Source organism: Silurus aristotelis (genome assembly GCF_946808225.1).
Source record: "Silurus aristotelis genome assembly, chromosome: 28".
NCBI classification, from domain to species: Eukaryota; Metazoa; Chordata; class Actinopteri; order Siluriformes; family Siluridae; genus Silurus; species Silurus aristotelis.
In genome coordinates this window covers 245744-266364 of record NC_139601.1, presented here as the reverse complement: position 1 = coordinate 266364, position 20621 = coordinate 245744, and the positions used below count along the sequence as shown (strand labels likewise).

The 20621-nt window shown below is 44.7% G+C and overlaps 1 protein-coding gene and 1 long non-coding RNA gene across 2 annotated transcripts; one reads left to right on the top strand and one right to left on the bottom strand.

Moving 5' to 3' along the window:
• Nucleotides 1-10349: 10349 nt before the first annotated feature.
• btg2 (B-cell translocation gene 2) lies at nucleotides 10350-12231 on the bottom strand. The gene is made up of 2 exons (XM_083533503.1): nucleotides 11742-12231; nucleotides 10350-11417 (listed from the first exon to the last, which is right to left on the bottom strand). Exons 1-2 carry the CDS (start codon nucleotides 11890-11892, stop codon nucleotides 11053-11055), a joined length of 516 nt encoding a protein of 171 aa, XP_083389629.1. The 5' UTR covers nucleotides 11893-12231; the 3' UTR covers nucleotides 10350-11052.
• A 3313-nt stretch (nucleotides 12232-15544) lies between these two features.
• LOC310721649 lies at nucleotides 15545-17007 on the top strand. Its single transcript, XR_014532156.1, has 3 exons — nucleotides 15545-15673; nucleotides 15806-15913; nucleotides 16179-17007. It is a non-coding gene; the product is annotated as an uncharacterized lncRNA (long non-coding RNA).
• The last annotated feature ends 3614 nt before the right edge of the window (nucleotides 17008-20621 follow it).

Sequence of the window (20621 nt, the reverse complement as noted above, 5' to 3'; positions counted from 1 at the left end):
TGGTCTTTCCAGGAGCCAGAGGGACAGGTGGCTCATTGGATAGAACGCTTGCAGGAGTTTTAATTTCCCATTCAGCATCGGAAGGGGAAAAGGCACCAGAATGCACACGGGTTTCTGGGCCAGTGGTAATGGGGCTGTGGTCCATGCGAGATGGCATTACATTGAAAAAGGGAGTTTTGCAGAAGGGATTTGTGGAACCTGCAACTGGTGTAACCAAGTGGCAGACAGACGTGCCTTAGTCATGTCATCACTTGGTTTTAGAGGCAATACATGGGCAACCGGGGGTTGGTCATTTTGGAGTGAATAAAACATTAAAAAGGGTGCGGCAGGAGTTCTACTGGAACACCTGCCGTAGGGACGCAGAGTCCTACTGTCAGCGACATGATGCCCACAAAAGGGCCACTGGGTCAGTCCCAACAGTGGCTGGTCGGCTGTCCTATGAACTGTGTGGCAGTGGATGAATTGGGGGCATTTCCAAAGACCCCCAGAGGAAATCGGTTTGCGGTGGTGGATTATTTTACAAAATGGACGAAGGCCTATGCAGTTCCAAATCAGGAGGCATTTTTATTTTGGTTAGACTAAGGCACACCTGTGCAATAATTATGCTGTCTAATCAGCATCTTGATCTGCCACACCTGTGAGGTGGATGGATTATCTCGCAAATCAGAAGTGCTCACTAATAAAGACTTAGACAGATTTGTGAACAATATTTGAGAGAAATATGCTTTTTGACCCAGAAAGTCCACAACTCAACCCTTCGTGTGAAAGGAAATTTATTGATTGAACCGGACAACCTGATTCAGACCATCTAGCTTCTTTTTGGACTAATCTATTTGCTGCAATTGAACTATACAAAGTGTATGAAAAACCCTTTCCATTTTGTCTAGTAGGGATTCCTTTATCTTGGAAAGGTGGATTCTTCTTTTTTAAAGGTGTTGGAAAAAAGCAGTGGCCAATTTTGTTTTTAAATTTGTTTCCACACTTGTTTGTATGATGTAAGAGTAAAGGGATTTAGATGAGAAGAAGGGGACCAGGGGAACCCTGTTGGAACACAACCAAACACATCAGTATTATTGTTGTTTCATTTCCATGCTTCAGCACTGACTGAATGATTCAATGTAAATGAATGTGGGTGTTAAAATTTGTATAAGGTGATTGTTAAGAAAAACAGCAGCTATTCAAATATTCAGTGAGTATTAAATTTAATGAGCCCTTGAGCAGGGCCCTTAAACCTCTGTGCTCCAGGGGTGCCGTATCATGGCCGAGCCTGTGCTCTGAACCCAGCTTCTGAGCAAGCTGGGATATGTGAAAAACAAATTTCACTGTGCTGTAATGTAGATGTGACAAATAAAGGCTATTCTATTCTTCTATTCTATAGCCCCCACCTACCCTATCCTGCCAAGGCACCTCACCTACCCCTATCCTGCCAAGGCACCTCACCTACCCCTATCCTGCCAAGGCACCTCACCTACCCCTATCCTGCCAAGGCACCTCACCTACCCCTATCCGGCCCCCACTATCCTTTTTAAAGTAAAATATTTTTACACATTTACACTGTGTGTAATTATACAAGGTGACCAGCAGATGGCAACAAAATGCTTTTACACAGAAATAACGACCTTCAGAGAAAAGGAAAGAGGTAACTTTACATTATTCCATTACTTGAATTCATATTCTTCTTTTTTCTTTTTTTTTTTTTTTACTCTTCGTTTACACTGTATTTAGTAAAAAAAAAATTGTCATGTCAATAAGTTACATTAAAAATTACAACTTTGGGGGGGGGGGGTTACATGATTAAATGATATGAACTCTGAGGCATATGACCTGAAATTATAAATTCTTGTTGTGGTTTGGAGATGTTTGGAGCCCTTGCTTATTGGCATTAGCTCCCTCACTGCTGGTCTTATCAGGGAATATTTCTTCCTTTTTTTCCTCTGGGTAATCACACACTGCATCGCAGGACTCCAGGTCCTGCCTCCTGTTCCCCAGTTTATCTTTGATTGTATGTCTAACAAGGTCTCTCACGACATCTTAGACCCCCAACACACACACACACACACACACAAAACATCCTGTTCTCCGTTTTGCCTCAGCAACCGCTTCTGATTGGTTAAGCAGCCCTTGACGTCACTCCCGACTTCCAGTGTATAATGACGATTTGAAGATTACAGTTTCTTTATTTAATTCTCTTTATTTTCCACACATTTACAAACGAAAACCAACACATTGCACCTGTACATCCAACAACACAGTGTTGTTTATTCTCTTTGTTCCTTGTGTTGTGCTGAGACCAGCTGTAGAACGTCTTGTGCTATTTTAATTGTACTGAAGTCAGGAAGTGTATGTGTGTGTGAGCAGGGAGAGAGTTCTTCTCCCACAGGTGGTAACACACACACACACACACACACACACACACACACACACGCACACACAAAGACACAGATATTCACACAGACATTCACACAAAAAAAAATCTCTCCATTGCTGTTGCATGGTGCTAGGAGGCTGGCCAGCAGGGCGGCGTGTGTGTGCTGTATGTTAGTTGTGTTCTACGTGCAGATCAGAGTCGAGTGTAAGCACATACACATGCGCACACACACACCCTGTTGTGATTCACGTGCAATTCGCAGTTCTCTTACAGCGGAACTGAGAGTACATTTTGTTATTTGTATACATCAGCGAAGGGCACGCACGCACGCACACACACCACTACTGTCAAACATACTAATCTTAAATCTTAGTTTGTTGTTATGATTGCAGTGTTGTGAAGTGTAATGCAGAGTTTATCTCACACACACACACAGAGGACAGTATGACGGTACAAAGTGTAAACACCAACTACCTGCATGTCTTCCCTCACCACATCCATAAACCTCCTCCTTCGTCTTCCTCTTTTCCTCCTTCCTGGTGTCTCCATCCTCAGCATTCTCCTACTGATATACCCCATGTCCCTCCTCTGCACATGTCCAAACCATCTCAATCTTACCTCCCTCACCTTGTCTCCAAAACGTCCTACATGCGCTGTCCCTCTAATAAACTCATTTCTAATCCTGTCCATCGTCGTCACTCCCAACGAACATCTCAACATCTTCAGCTCTGCTACCTCCAGCTCCACCTCCTGTCTTTTACTCAATGCCACTGTCTCTAATCCATACAACATCTCAGGTCTCACCACAGTCCTATAAACTTTCCCTTTCACTCTCACAGATACTCTTCTATCACAAATCACTCCTGCTATCACTCTTCTCCACCCACTCCACCCTGCCTGCACTCTTTTCTTCACTTCTCTAACACACTCTCCATTACTCTGCACTGTTGACCCCAGGTACCTGAACTCCTCCACCTTCTCCACCTCTTCTCCCTGCAACCGCACCCCTCCACTGCCCTCCCTCTCATTCACACACATGTACTCTGTCTTACTCCTACTGACTTTCATTCCCCTTCTCTCCAGTGTGTACCTCCACCTCTCCAGGCTCTTCTCCACCTGCTCACTACTCTCACCACAAATCACAATATCATCCGCAAACATCATAGTCCAGGGAGACTCCTGTCTGACCTCGTCCTTCAACCTGTCCATCACCACTACAAATAGGAAAGGGTTTAGCGCCGATCCTTGATGCAGTCCAACCTTCAACTGAAACCAGTCTGTCGTTCCTACTGCACACTTCACTGCTGTCACACTGTCCTCATACATGTCCTGCACCACCCTCACATACTTCTCTGACACACCAGACTTCCTCATACAGTACCACAACTCCTCTCTCCACCCTGTCGTACGCTTTCTCTAAATCCACAAATACACAATGCAGCTCCTTCTGTCCTTCTCTATACTTCTCCCATCAACATCCTCAAAGCAAATAATGCATCTGTGGTGCTCTTCCTCAGCATGAAACCATACTGTTGCTCACAGATGGTCACCTCTTCTCTCAGCCTGGCTTCCACTACTCTTTCCCATAACTTCATGGTGTGACTGATCAACTTTATTCCCCTGTAGTTACTGCAGGTCTGCACATCTCCCTTATGCTTAAAGATCAGTACCAGCACACTCCTTCTCCATTCCTCAGGCATCTTCTCACCTTAAGATGAATGTGAGTGTAAAATAACTTTCACAGCCAGCAGTCTGACACACAACCATCACAGGAAGGAAGAATCAACACTGTATGTGTATGTGTGGGTGGGTGGGTGTGTGTTATCTCTGTTATCTCCAGCCAGGAGAGCGTGGAGGGGTGACTTAAACTGGATGAAGTAAAACCCTCAGGACTTACACACAAACACACACACACACACACACACACATATTGCTTTCATATATACAATGTGTGCGTGTGTGAACATGTTTAGACATGCAGCTGAGAGGGGTGTTTAGACAGTGTGTGTGTGTGTGTGTGTGTGTGTGTGTGTGTGTGTGTGTGTTCAAGAGAGTAAGTGAACACTTTACTATGCCTTTCTAGCCCTCCACAAATATACACACAGCTCAGGTTGCTTGTAACCTCCCACGCGCACACACACACACATGCACCCACCTACACCCACACCCACTCAGCTGTTGTGTGCGAGAGTTTAGCAGCTGCTGCGGGTGTCGCCTCCACAACAATAAGAGCTTTGTGAACAAGAGGAAAGGCGGAGGGTGTGTGTGTGTGTGTGTGTGTGTGTGTGTGTGTGTGTGTGTGTTACGAGAAAGACAGACTGAGAACTCTAACTGAGAGGCAAACTAAGTAAATAAAGGACTCCTATTAAATCCATAAATCCTCAAACTCTTTGATTGACTACTGAATTGTAATGTTTCCTTCATCAAGTGCACTTTCTGTATAAGTCCCTCTGAGAACGTTCCTCTATCAGCTCTCCACCAAGTGAGAGAAACAGGTTTATAATTTTATTCTGAGATCCTCTCTCCTCTCCAGCTCTCTGAAGATCTGGAGAGGAAAGAGGATCTCAGAATAAAATGATAAACCTGTTACGCTTTTACACACACTGTTACGCTTCTACAGACACTGTTACACTTTTACACAAACTGTTACGCTTCTACACACACTGTTACGCTTCTACACACACTGTTACACTTCTACACAAACTGTTACGCTTCAACACACCACTGTTACGCTTCAACACAAACTGTTACGCCTCTACACGCACTGTTACGCTTCTACACACACTGTTACGCTTCTACACGCACTGTTACGCTTCTACACACACTGTTACGCTTCTACACACACTGTTACGCTTCTACACACACTGTTACGCTTCTACACACACTGTTACGCTTCAACACGAACTGTTACGCCTCTACACGAACTGTTACGCCTCTACACGCACTGTTACGCTTCAACACGCACTGTTACGCTTCTACACGCACTGTTACGCTTCAACACACCACTGTTACGCTTCAACACGAACTGTTACGCCTCTACACGAACTGTTACGCCTCTACACGCACTGTTACGCTTCAACACGCACTGTTACGCTTCAACACACCACTGTTACGCTTCAACACGAACTGTTACGCTTCAACACGCACTGTTACGCTTCTACACGCACTGTTACGCTTCAACACGCCACTGTTACGCTTCAACACACCACTGTTACGCTTCAACACGAACTGTTACGCTTCAACACGAACTGTTACGCCTCTACACGAACTGTTACGCCTCTACACGCACTGTTACGCTTCTACACGCACTGTTACGCTTCAACACGAACTGTTACGCTTCTACACGCACTGTTACGCTTCAACACGCACTGTTACGCTTCTACACGCACTGTTACGCTTCAACACACCACTGTTACGCTTCAACACACCACTGTTACGCTTCAACACGCACTGTTACGCTTCAACACGAACTGTTACGCCTCTACACGAACTGTTACGCTTCTACACGAACTGTTACGCTTCTACACGCACTGTTACGCTTCTACACGCACTGTTACGCTTCAACACGCACTGTTACGCTTCTACACGCACTGTTACGCTTCTACACGCACTGTTGCGCTTCAACACACCACTGTTACGCTTCAACACACCACTGTTACGCTTCAACACACCACTGTTACGCTTCAACACACTATTACACTTCTCCTCAACTGTTACGTTTCTACACATAACTGTTACGTTTCTACACAAACTGTTACGTTTCTACACATAACTGTTACGTTTCTACACAAACTGTTACGCTTCTACACACCACTGTTACACTTCTACACACAGTTACGCTTCTACACACCACTGTTACACTTCTACACACACTATTAGACTTCTACACACAGTTACGCTTCTACACACCACTGTTACACTTCTACACACACTATTAGACTTCTACACACTGTTACACTTCTACACTATAAGAATAATAAATCCTGTCAACATTTTAAACATCTGAGCAAAAACACACACATACATTTGAATATTAAAATGTGTGTATGGGGGGATTTTTTTGTTGTTCTGAGAGCTGTTGTTCATTTGCTGAGTGTTTTATGTGAATTGCCATTGAGTAGGCTTCATTGCTAATTACAGGCAACATTTTAGTTTGTGTGTGTGTGTGTGTGTGTGTGTGTGTGTGTGTGTGTGTGTGTGTGTGTTGTCAGATGTCTTTGCCCACATTTAAAGACTTTTCCAGTTTAGAAAACAGCTTCTTTAGCAGTTTATCTACAGCAATAAGCCAAAATCTATTAACTATCTATTAGCTATAAAAAAAATCAATTATCTTAGCAGCCTAGCTGAACATGCAGAAGAGTGCAGAGACTCCCTTTCACTGATGAAGTTCTCACAGGGTTTCTGAAGCTCAGAGGAAGCAACGTTCCAGTGTGAACACCGGCACTGCAAACGACATGCAACTGAGATGCTAACATAGAGTTCCTGGGAGAGACTAGACACACACACACACACACACACACACACACACACACACACACACACAAAAAAACCCACACCTACACAACTCAGTTACAAAATCCTTTGATTTTACATACAGGTGCATCTTAATAAATTAGAATATCATTAAATAGTTTATTTATTTTAGTAATTCAATAGAAAAAGTGAATCTGGTATATTATATAATTCACCACACACACACACACACACACACACACACACACACACACACACACACACACACACACTGATATATTTCAAGTGTTTCTTGCTTTTAATTTTGTAGGGTGGAGGGTGAGACACAAAAGGTCATCACTAAAGAAGCTGCTGTTCACAGACTGCTGTATTCAAACACATTAATGGAAAGTTGAATGGAATGACAAATGTGGTAGAAAAAGATTAATCGAAGCTCATTCAAGAATTTGGGGAAATTCACAAAGAGTGGACTGCAGCTGGAGTCAGTGCTTCAAGAGCCTCCACGCACAGACGTCTCCATGCGCTACAACTGACTCATTCCTCGTGTCGAGCTGCTCCTGAACCAGAGACAACGTCAGCGGTGTCTTACCTGGACAAAGTACAAAAAGGACTGGACTCTTGCTCAGTGGACCAAAGTCGTCCTTTCAGAAGAAAGAAAATTGTGCATTAAGTAATAAACACTTGAAATATATCAGTGTGTGTGATAAAGCTATATAATACTAGTTTCACTTTTTCTATTGAATTATCAAAACAAATCAGCTTTTTGATGATATTCTAATTCATTGAGATGCAGCTGTATATATTTAGATAAGTATAATATCAGTGTCTGTACAGTTATAAACAGACACAAAATCCTCACAGACAACAGACACATGAAAAGAACCAACACTGAAATAACACTTAGAATTAGCTTCTAGCAGAGCTAGCATGAGTTCTGTGTGGAACTGCAAGAACCTTTTTAGAAATCTTGCAAATCTTTCAGTATGAAATCTCAACACTGACACACAACTGAGTCAGCATGGACTGAGAGGATTAACCAAATGGCCACAACCCCCGACTTTACACACACACACAGAGCCCTCTGGGGAGTGGGGGTCATTTCACACTGAGAAGAATCTGGGAAAACCCCTGGTGCCTCCATCAGTCTGCAGTAGAGTCCACACACACACACACACACACACACACACACACACACACACACACAGAGTAGTCAAATAAAACTCTTTCATGAGATGTGTGACCTCTGACCCTCCAGCTGCTGAAGCCTATCAGCATGTGTTTGTGTTTGTTGCTGGTGTGTGATTGGCTGCTCGCTGTTGCCAGGCAGGTCTGAGTAGTGCCTACTCAGAGTCTCACACCACACTCTGATACATGTCTGTGTCCGTGTTTGTGTCTGAGCAAGAACATAAGTACTAGATGGAATACTAGATGAAAATGTTGAGTGTAGGAGGAGGAAGTAAATGACCTTCACACGGGTACTTATTCAGATGGCATTGTTTACTTACCTGACATCTAAACTCCCCTTAACCTCTGTAACTAACATCTACAGTAGATAACATCTACACTACCTGTCAACAGTGTGGAAACTCCGAGTGTTTTATTGTTTAAAAGACATGTGCATGTTCGAACTCTGTAATGTAATGCTCTGAAGAGCAAACAAATCTATAAATGTCCAGATGTTCCACTTTATTCTCAGTGAAAAATCGTCCCTTAGCATTAAGAACAGCTTTTCACACTCTCAGCATCCGGACACTTCGTTTCTTCAAAAGTTCAGCTGAAATACTTTGCCGTGCACGTTACCTCTATTAGTTTCCAGTGGTGGACGAAGTACACAAACCAGGTATTTGAGTCAAAGTTGAGATACAAAAATTCTTCCAGTAAAAGTAAAAGTGTCCCTTTAAACTTCCACTTGAGTAAAAGTACAAAATGTTTTGACATCAAATGAACTTGTGTTCAAAGTAGTGATTTATTATAACTCTAATGTTCCTGTGATCATTTTTATCACAAGATTCTTCACTTATTCTCCTCAGTTTCTGTGTAAAGACTCGAATGTGACTCTCAGCACACTGATCTATTAATAGAATGAGATTAAAGACTTAAACACTGATTGATTTCTATTACAATCATCATGAACCCAAAACCTTCTTCAATAAAACGTGTAAATGAGGTCACGTGTTGTGGTGAGTTCCAGTCTGGAGTTTCTTCATCATTTATTCCTCTCTAAATGTTCTGCTTGATGTTAAACTGATGCTGAACTGTATGTTGGTGATCAGTAGATTCACCAAGCGCCAATCAGAACACGTGTAAAACAGAGCGTGCGCTCGATCCTGATTGGTGACTCGCTGCGTGTTTCACCAGTTACGTTTTTATCCTCAAAATAAAAGAAACGAGTGATTTCACTACATGTAGTAAAAAGTAAAATATTTGACTTTGAAATTTATAGTTTCAGTAAAAATCTCCACAAATGGAGAAACTTACAGACACGTGAAAAATCTATTTAACTACAGTAACGAATTACATTCACTTCCTTACTGTCCACCAGTGTAAAGAGTGGATTTGAGGTAAGAGTTCTTACAGTCTGGTGCTGATTAGCACATTTGCTAAAGCCCTGCCACCTTCACTTCCTGTAACAGTGTGTTCCCAAACATCATTTAGATGGAGATTAATGTCTCTCTTGCCCCTGGACACACCACCATCTGTCACAACTTCTCTACCCATTTTATTTCTCAGTGCACACACACACACACACACACACAGGCTGGGTCTGTGGCTGTAGGAACTTCATAGTGAGCATTCTTATGGAAATAACCTCCTGCTAGGCTTTCTGTGTGTGTGTGTGTGTGTGTTTGCACAAGTGCTTGAAAAGGAAGCATGAGCTCCACTTCGCCATCTGCTCGCTCACACACACGTACACAAACACACACACACACGTTCTAAAAGCTTCTCATTCATATTATTTTTCCACCTCTTTTCTTTTCATCCCATGTCAGTTGTTTTTGTTTCTTCTTCAGCTGTAGTTTAGGATTCAGGCAACATTTACACCCTGCAATTATATGAACACTAACACGACTGTTCACACCCTTATTAACTGTGTGTGTGTGTGTGTCGTTAACTGCGCCGGTTGCCATGGTAACAACAGAAACACTTAACTGACCTCTCTACACTAGACACACCTCTCTCTCTCACACACACACACACACACACACACACTAGGTGTGTTCCAGGCAAGCCCAGACAAGTTTGTGTGTGTAAGAAGATAAGCTGCTGTGAATGTTAGAACTACTTTGACTTATAAACATAAAACCCACACACACGTAAAGTATAGGAAGTGTATTCACTAATCACAGAACACACCTCCTATCTGACTCGTGAGTTAGCCTGTTAGCAGCTAGCATGTTCAATAGAATGCTGAGTGAGAGAGAACAAGTGGTGTAAAATAAACATTAGAGGAACAATACAGTGAGTAATCCCCATAACACCCCCCCACACACACACACACAGCAGTAAATCACTTAAATTTTTATTGTATTACAAAAATCGCACAAAACTGTACAGTTCTCTGTATTATCCACAATATTAAAAAAAACGGTGCTTCCAACAGCTTACAGTTCCTCCAGGAACACCTGAGCTGCTCAACAGCCCAGAGACAGGAGGTGCTACAGGAGAGGAGGGCCAGAGGGGTGCGTTTACTTTTCCACAGATTCATTTCATGACATTTGTGAGAAGATTTTTTGAAACTTCATATTGCACAGTAAGACTGGAGCAGAAAACCGCAGGGACGTGCATCATCATCATCATCATCTTCAAGAACGTTTATAAAAATAACGCCACGAACAGGAGATCAGCACCGTCTCACACCAGACCTCTGATGGACATTTCACAGATTTACCACCCAGAGTGAGAGACACGTCCTCATAAATCTCTCTCCCAGCACACAGGGTACGGTGCACTTCCTGCCTGAGGAGGCGCCCTACAGAGGCAGCACGTTGTGGCAGGTCAGCTGGAGATAAACGACACGTGGTAAAAGCTCCTTTGCAGCTACAGGTTATTCTCTTCACACAACATGGTGACACGATAAAAACTGCGATACACAATCGTGGGGACACCAGGCAGTGCTTCAGACTAAAAAAAAAAAAAGGGTTTATTAGAGTAAACATGGACAAATGTCAAGAAACGCAAAGCCTGAGGAGAAGGAAACGGTCCTGGTCCCCTCAGCTGGACACGGTCATGAGGTAGTGTTTAGGAGGACTCGTCCTGCCGCTCATTATGAAGCCATTCTTACAGTTCAGCGGGTCGAAGGGAGATAGCAAGGATGGTGCGGTGGGGACGGACGCCGGGGGCTCGGCTTCGTACAGGACACAGATGGAGCCGTCCTCGCCGATCCTGTAGGACACCTCGTACGGGTCGATCCACAGAGTCAGCTCGCGGGGGAGAAGAGAGAACAGCTGCTTAGCGCTCAGGCCCACCTGACTCGCCGCCCCGCTGATCAGAGGGTCCATCTCATGGTTGATCCGGATGCAGCGGTACCCAGAACCCTTCTGAGGCCGGTCTGGGAACCAGTGGTGCCTGTAACGTTCTACAAGGAACAGATCAAAAGGGAGAAGGTCAGAAACGACAGGAGCAGCAGCACTGAGAAACAGTCCGAATCGCTGCTACAGGGTTTGGAGACATGGAGCAGTGGAGAAAGAAAATAAACTCACAGTCTCATTTAACCACAGAACCAAGAACAACTCACCAAACTACTGACTGAAACCAAGAGCGTGTGTGTGTGTGTGTGTGTGTGTGTGTGTGAGAGAGTGTGTGTGAGAGTGTGAGAGAGTGTTTGTGAGAGTGTGTGTGTGTGTGTGTGTGTGTGTGTGTGTGTGTGTGTGTGTGTTTGGACAGTAGAAGAGTGGAATACCTGAGAGAGCTTGTTGGAGACAGTCCCTGAAGACCTGTAGCTGTGTGTCGGAGAGGGAACCTCTGTTCTTCAGCAGTCTGACCATAAAGCTGACCGCGGTTCTGATCTCCACCACCATCTCAACTCGACCCGAGGCACAGCCTGGACCCATCTCCAGAGATGTGCTGCAGCTCCACCTGAAGCCTACCGGTGGGGTTATGATGGACTTGAGCTCCTCTTCTTCTCTAAAAAATGTCTGAGAGATTCTTCAGCAGAGCAGCTTCAAAACCCCCACATTCCTCTGAACACAAACACAATCCGTGAGAACTTCTCCAAAACAGTCAACTTCTGTCTCCACTGAGATGTCTCTGTGTCTCTTCTGATGTCCTGGTGGGTGTGTGTGTGTGTGTGTTCTTGCCTCCGTCTCTCTCTCTCTCGTTCAGTTCCGCCATTTATATACAGAACAATCCCAAACAAAAGGTGACGCCATTTCATAACGCGTGTAATCGACATGCGCGCTGAACCAGTCAGAAAACCGAGCCTACCACTAAACCCCGCCCCCCCCGGGAAATCCGGGCTCTGATTGGCCGTCATCATGGGAAAAAACGTTAGAATGAGCGGTTCCAGCGGATTTCCTTATATGGAGATTAACGTCATCCCGCAGTCTGGTGCTCATGACGCGGAAAAACAGCGAGTTTACCGTCAACACAGAGACGTGGTTTAGAGGAGAAATAAACACCACGAAGTACATGAGATACTCACACACACACACACACACACACACACACACACACACACACACACACACACTCCCGTAGGTTCCTGCTGTGATTCTCAGTGAAAATAAAGCTGATAGATCAGGGGGGTCAAACTCAAATCCGGCCCGATGTACAATTATATCCGACCCGCGAGATGATTTAATAAAGATCTATTATTATTGTTATTAATGTCCCGGTGATATGAAGCGCTGATAAACACAAACTACAGATCCCATAATGCATCGCTTCAGCTGCCTTACCGAACACTAGACTACCTGAGAACATTCCAGCGTCAATCAAGTCGCGCTTCTGTTGATGTATTTAACTCAGACCTGGCGTCCCTGTCCAGCCCGCGTGAGGCCAATCATAAATTACAGGGATGCACTCGACCTGCCCCCTCGGCCAAATTAGGCCGAAATGCCTCAATCACCGAAACAACACTGCAGAAACACAATTGTAATGACGCAATAAAAAAGTGCAGCAGCACACGGTTATCTGGATAAGAGCAACATGTCTGCGGTGTGAGGAGAGCGATGTGCAGAACATGCAATGCTGAAAGTTCAAGAGGGGGTGTATCTGCAAAGAGTTTCTCTAAGTCGGGTCCTGAAATCCAAACATCCCGATTGCCTTCTAAATATGAGAAGAACGCGGCGCAGAAAAGTAAAGTCAATCTGAGCATGCGCACTCCGTCTGTAGAGGGCGATTTTGAAAAGGCAGGAAAGTTTTCCAGTGATGTGCCAAGGCAAAAGGCATTAAACAAAAACTGATGGAATTCATTGCCTCAGATCAGTGGTCTCCAGTGGATCAGTGGTCTCCAGTGGATCAGTGGTCTCCAGTGGATCAGTGATCTCTAGTGGATCAGTGGTCTCCAGTGGATCAGTGATCTCTAGTGGATCAGTGGTCTCCAGTGGATCAGTGATCTCTAGTGGATCTGTGGTCTCCAGTGGATCAGTGGTCTCCAGTGGATCAGTGATCTCCAGTGGATCAGTGGTCTCCAGTGGATCAGTGATCTCCAGTGGATCAGTGATCTCCAGTGGATCAGTGGTCTCCAGTGGATCAGTGATCTCTAGTGGATCAGTGATCTCTAGTGGATCAGTGGTCTCCAGTGGATCAGTGATCTCTAGTGGATCAGTGGTCTCTAGTGGATCAGTGGTCTCCAGTGGATCAGTGATCTCTAGTGGATCAGTGGTCTCCAGTGGATCAGTGGTCTCCAGTGGATCAGTGATCTCTAGTGGATCAGTGGTCTCCAGTGGATCAGTGATCTCTAGTGGATCAGTGGTCTCTAGTGGATCAGTGGTCTCCAGTGGATCAGTGATCTCTAGTGGATCTGTGGTCTCCAGTGGATCAGTGGTCTCCAGTGGATCAGTGGTCTCTAGTGGATCAGTGATCTCCAGTGGATCAGTGATCTCCAGTGGATCAGTGGTCTCCAGTGGATCAGTGATCTCTAGTGGATCAGTGATCTCCAGTGGATCAGTGGTCTCCAGTGGATCAGTGATCTCCAGTGGATCAGTGATCTCTAGTGGATCAGTGATCTCTAGTGGATCAGTGGTCTCCAGTGGATCAGTGATCCCCAGTGGATCAGTGGTCTCCAGTGGATCAGTGGTCTCCAGTGGATCAGTGGTCTCTAGTGGATCAGTGATCTCCAGTGGATCAGTGATCTCCAGTGGATCAGTGGTCTCCAGTGGATCAGTGGTCTCTAGTGGATCAGTGATCTCCAGTGGATCAGTGGTCTCCAGTGGATCAGTGATCTCCAGTGGATCAGTGATCTCTAGTGGATCAGTGATCTCTAGTGGATCAGTGGTCTCCAGTGGATCAGTGATCCCCAGTGGATCAGTGGTCTCCAGTGGATCAGTGATCTCTAGTGGATCAGTGGTCTCCAGTGGATCAACGGGTTGATCTTTGAAACATTCCCCGTGGATCCTGAAAATAATAATAATAATAATATAATATTATTTATTACACGGCTCTTCACGGCGCTTGAATGGGCTTCCAAACGTTTGGCGGTCAATTATTTTTGTTTAACAGACCCGCTGCTAATAATAATTGACCGCTGCCTGTCTGTCAATACTATGAATGGTAACAAATAAATAACAATATATAATAATAAATAAAAAAACTTTTGTAATTTATTTATTCTTTGAACTGCAATGCATTGATTTTAGTGAGGTTTGTACACACTCATAGCCACAAATGCAATGGTTCTAATAATTGACAATCTTTTCTTTCGGTTTTGGCCTTGGTTTCCTCATTTTTGGTTTTTGGTTTTGGCCAAGAATTTTCATTTCGGTGCCTCCCTAAAATATTATCGTTCGTGTGGCCCTCTGACACAATTCGGGTTTCTAATGTGGCCCCTTGTAAAAAATTAATTGCCCACCCCTGATTTAACGCTATTGTACAGTTATTGTGAAACAGCGCCTCACAGTGGTGAAGAGAAAAGTTGACTCTGAGTAGATGTTTACTGACACTGGCGGTAAACACGTGTGTGTTATTAGTGGAGTGAATGTGACTGTAATTAAGGAATTGAATCTGAGACGGAACTACGAGACAAAACATCAGGAGAAGCTGAAGAACCTGAATGCAGAGCAGAAGATACAGAAAGTAGAAGAGTTAAAGAAGAATCTGACATTTCAGCAGATGTTTTTCACCAGAGAACAATCCCAAAGTGAAGCTGGAGTGAAAACAGAGGAGAAATCAGAGGAACATCAGCAGGTTATTTACTGAGGGAGAGTTTCTGAAGAGCTGCATGATGAAGCTGTGAGACGTCTGGTGTTTCACAGGAGATATTTTTATGGAGAGCAAAATGTTAAAGTTATTTAAAGTTTAAATTTATTTATTCTGGAATAATATTCCTGTCTGTTTTATTCATATTTATGTTAAAAAAAAAACATTTAGTTTTAGTGTATTCAATAAATGTTTATCCTGTTCGGCCCGTGACCTAAAGTGTGTTTTGAGTTTTGGCCCCCGGTTCGATTGAGTTTGACCCCCTGACATATCATCTATAATAGCAATAATAGCAATCCACACGGACGCATTTCACTGAGTAGAAACTGTACACTGAAACAGGGGCAGTGGGAGGAAACCCGACAAACGGAGAAACCTCTCGGCCTTGTGAACGCTGCTGTGTTGAGCTGTGGTGATATAGCGACATCAGGTGGCCATCATTCAACACTACAACTACAAATATTACTACAATTGGTACTTATAATATTATATTATATATGACAGTACATTATATTCAATATTATATTATGTCTCTAAAGCAGCAGCTCTGAAAAAAGTGCAGGTTTATATTAATGTGCTCACTCTGATGCGTTATTGTTTTCATAGTAACAAATCGGTTACCGCCTGTATGTACAGTATGACGGTGATGTGATGAAGTTTTATGTAAGATGTCGGGAAGGAGTCTCCAGTGTCAGTGCTTTGTAAAAGTCAGAGGTGAAGTTGTACTTCCTCTTCCTCACTCGACCCTGGGGGATTTGACCTCTTTGATTAAGTGACAGTTTAAAGATGATTGTGTTTTAGTGAAAAGAAAGTGCCTACATCCTTCAGCCTGTTTGTCAGCTTTACACACACACACACACACATACACACACACACACACACACACACACACACACACACACACACACACACAGTCAGGAGACATTATGGTGTGATAGCTGTATGGTATTAAACCTAGCAGTGTTGATTCTATATTTAGAGCCGCCGGTGTCAAGCAGGATGTAATGACGAGGTTCGAGTCAGGGTCCGTCGTCATGGCAATACGAGTGTGCAGGCCAGTGCTCGGCTTCCCAAGCCTTCACAAATGATTTCTATACAGATTTCTATTGCAGCAAAATCATTAAAATTCATATTATACAGCTGAACATTTAACACATTTTCATTTATTATGATCTGTGTGTGTGTGTGTGTGTGTGTGTGTGTGTGTGTAGCTCGGAGTATCTTTTCACACACACACACACACACACACACACACACACACACACACACACACACTTTGCACTGATCTGAGCTGACAGGTCTCCCTGCAGCAGCATACATGTATATGAATATGTGTGTGTGTGTGTGTGTGTGTGTGTGTGTTCCTCCCACGCTGATGTGTTTTACCCTGCCGTGTCCCTACAAACCCTCAAAGTCGTGCTCTGAATTTTGAGGCTCTGTGTACAAGTTTTTTACACACACACACACACACACAGGGTTGAATTTAATCATTTTTACAGTATAACACACAGTGAGTGTGTATATGTTCCTTTAGCCAATGTGCAGCTGATACACAAAAGCTTTGGATATACACACACATTACAGAGGAACATTTCTACACATAATTCACACTTTATATGTGATATATGTGTGAAATGTGGGTGTATGTGTGAATAAACATGTCATTGAGACAATCAGTTCATTGTTACCATGACAACCAGTATCTCCATCACTAGCGCTTGTTACAGGGAGCTAGCCGTGTTGGAGATTTAGGTTTTTTTTGGCAGAATGTGATTTCAGATCTGAGTTTCACCATATACATTCACACACCAGACACACACACACCCCCCATATACATTCACACACCAGACACACACACCCCCCATATACATTCACACACCAGACACACACACCCCCCATATACATTCACACACCAGACACACACACACACCCCATATACATTCACACACCAGACACACACACCCCCCATATACATTCACACACCAGACACACACACCCCACATATACATTCACACACCAGACACACACACCCCCCATATACATTCACACACCAGACACACACACCCCCCATATACATTCACACACCAGACACACACACCCCACATATACATTCACACACCAGACACACACACACCCCATATACATTCACACACCAGACACACACACCCCCCATATACATTCACACACCAGACACACACACCCCCCATATACATTCACACACCAGACACACACACACCCCATATACATTCACACACCAGACACACACACCCCCCATATACATTCACACACCAGACACACACACCCCACATATACATTCACACACCAGACACACACACCCCCCATATACATTCACACACCAGACACACACCCCCCATATACATTCACACACCATACACCCCCCCCCCCATATACATTCACACACCAGACACACACACCCCCCATATACATTCACACACCAGACACACACACCCCCCATATACATTCACACACCAGACACACACACCCCCCATATACATTCACACACCAGACACACACACCCCCCATATACATTCACACACCAGACACACACACCCCCCATATACATTCACACACCAGACACACACCCCCCCCATATACATTCACACACCAGACACCCCCCCCCCATATACATTCACACACCAGACACACACACCCCACATATACATTCACACACCAGACACACACCCCCCCCATATACATTCACACACCAGACACCCCCCCCCCCATATACATTCACACACCAGACATACACACCCCCCATATACATTCACACACCAGACACACACCCCCCCCATATACATTCACACACCAGACACACACACCCCCCATATACATTCACACACCAGACACACACCCCCCCCATATACATTCACACACCAGACACACACACCCCCCATATACATTCACACACCAGACACACACACCCCCCATATACATTCACACACCAGACACACACACCCCCCATATACATTCACACACCAGACACACCCCCCCCCCATATACATTCACACACCATACACACACACCCCCCATATAAATTCACACACCATACACACACACCCCCCATATACATTCACACACCAGACACACACACCCCCCATATACATTCACACACCATACACACACACCCCCCATATACATTCACACACCAGACACACACACCCCCCATATACATTCACACACCATACACACACACCCCCCATATAAATTCACACACCATACACACACACCCCCCATATACATTCACACACCAGACACACACCAGACACACACCCCCCCCATATACATTCACACACCAGACACACACACCCCCCATATACATTCACACACCAGACACACACCAGACACACACACCCCCATATACATTCACACACCAGACACACACACCCCCCATATACATTCACACAACAGACACACCCCCCCCCCATATACATTCACACACCAGACACACACACCCCCCATATACATTCACACACCAGACACACACCCCCCCCATATACATTCACACACCATACACACACACCCCACATAAACATTCACACACCATACACACACACACACCCCCCATATACATTCACACACCATACACACACCCCCACATAAACATTCACACACCAGACACACACACCCCCCATATACATTCACACACCAGACACACACACCCCCCATATACATTCACACACCAGACACACACACCCCCCATATAAATTCACACACCACACACACACACACCCATATACATTCACACACCAGACACACACACCCCCCATATACATTCACACACCAGACACACACACCCCCATATACATTCACACACCAGACACACACACCCCCCATATACATTCACACACCATACACACACACCCCCTATATAAATTTACACACCAGACACACACACCCCCATATACATTCACACACCATACACACACACCCCCCATATAAATTCACACAACAGACACACACCCCCCCCATATACATTCACACACCAGACACACACACCCCCATATACATTCACACCAGACACACCCCCCCCATATACATTCACACACCAGACACACACACCCCCATATACATTCACACCAGACACACACCCCCCCCCATATACATTCACACACCAGACACACACACCCCCCATATACATTCACACACCAGACACACACACCCCCCATATACATTCACACACCATACACACACACCCCACATAAACATTCACACACCATACACACACACCCCCCCATATACATTCACACACCAGACACACACACACACACACACCCCATATACATTCACACACCCCCATATACATTCACACACCAGACACACACACCCCCACATAAACATTCACACACCATACACACACACCCCCCATATACATTCACACACCAGACACACACACCCCCCATATACATTCACACACCAAACACACACCCCCATATACATTCACACACCAGACACACACACCCCCCATATAAATTCACACACCACACACACACACACCCATATACATTCACACACCAGACACACACACCCCCCATATACATTCACACACCAGACACACACACCCCCATATACATTCACACACCAGACACACACACCCCCCATATACATTCACACCAGACACACACACCCCATATACATTCACACACCAGACACACACACCCCCCATATACATTCACACACCAGACACACACACCCCCCATATACATTCACACACCAGACACACACACCCCTCATATACATTCACACACCAGACACACACACACACACACACACACACACACACCCCATATACATTTACACACCAGACACACACACACACACACACCCTATATACATTTACACACCCCATATACATTCACACACCATACACACACACCCCCAATATACATTCACACACCAGACACACACACCCCTCATATACATTCACACACCAGACACACACACCCCCCATATACATTCACACACCAGACACACACACCCCCCATATACATTCACACACCATACACACACACCCCACATAAACATTCACACACCATACACAAACACCCCCCCATATACATTCACACACCAGACACACACACACACACACACACACACACACCCCATATACATTTACACCCCCCCCCATATACATTCACACACCACACACACACACACACACACACACACACACACACACACACACACACACACACACACACACATATACATTCACACACCCCCCCCCCCCATATACATTCACACACCAGACACACACACCCCCACATAAACATTCACACACCATACACACACACCCCCCATATACATTCACACACCAGACACCCCCCCCCCCATATACATTCACACACCAGACACCCCCCCCCCATATATATTCACACACCATACACACACACCCCCCATATAC

What these genes read in the sequence shown, in the direction of transcription:
- btg2 (XM_083533503.1), bottom strand. Translation starts at nt 11,892, where the DNA reads ATGGGTCCAGGCTGTGCCTCGGGTCGAGTTGAGATGGTGGTGGAGATC. An exon ending in TCTCCAACAAGCTCTCTCAG is followed by an intron (nt 11,418 to 11,741) that starts GTATTCCACTCT and finishes TGTTCCTTGTAG; the next exon opens with AACGTTACAGGCACCACTGG.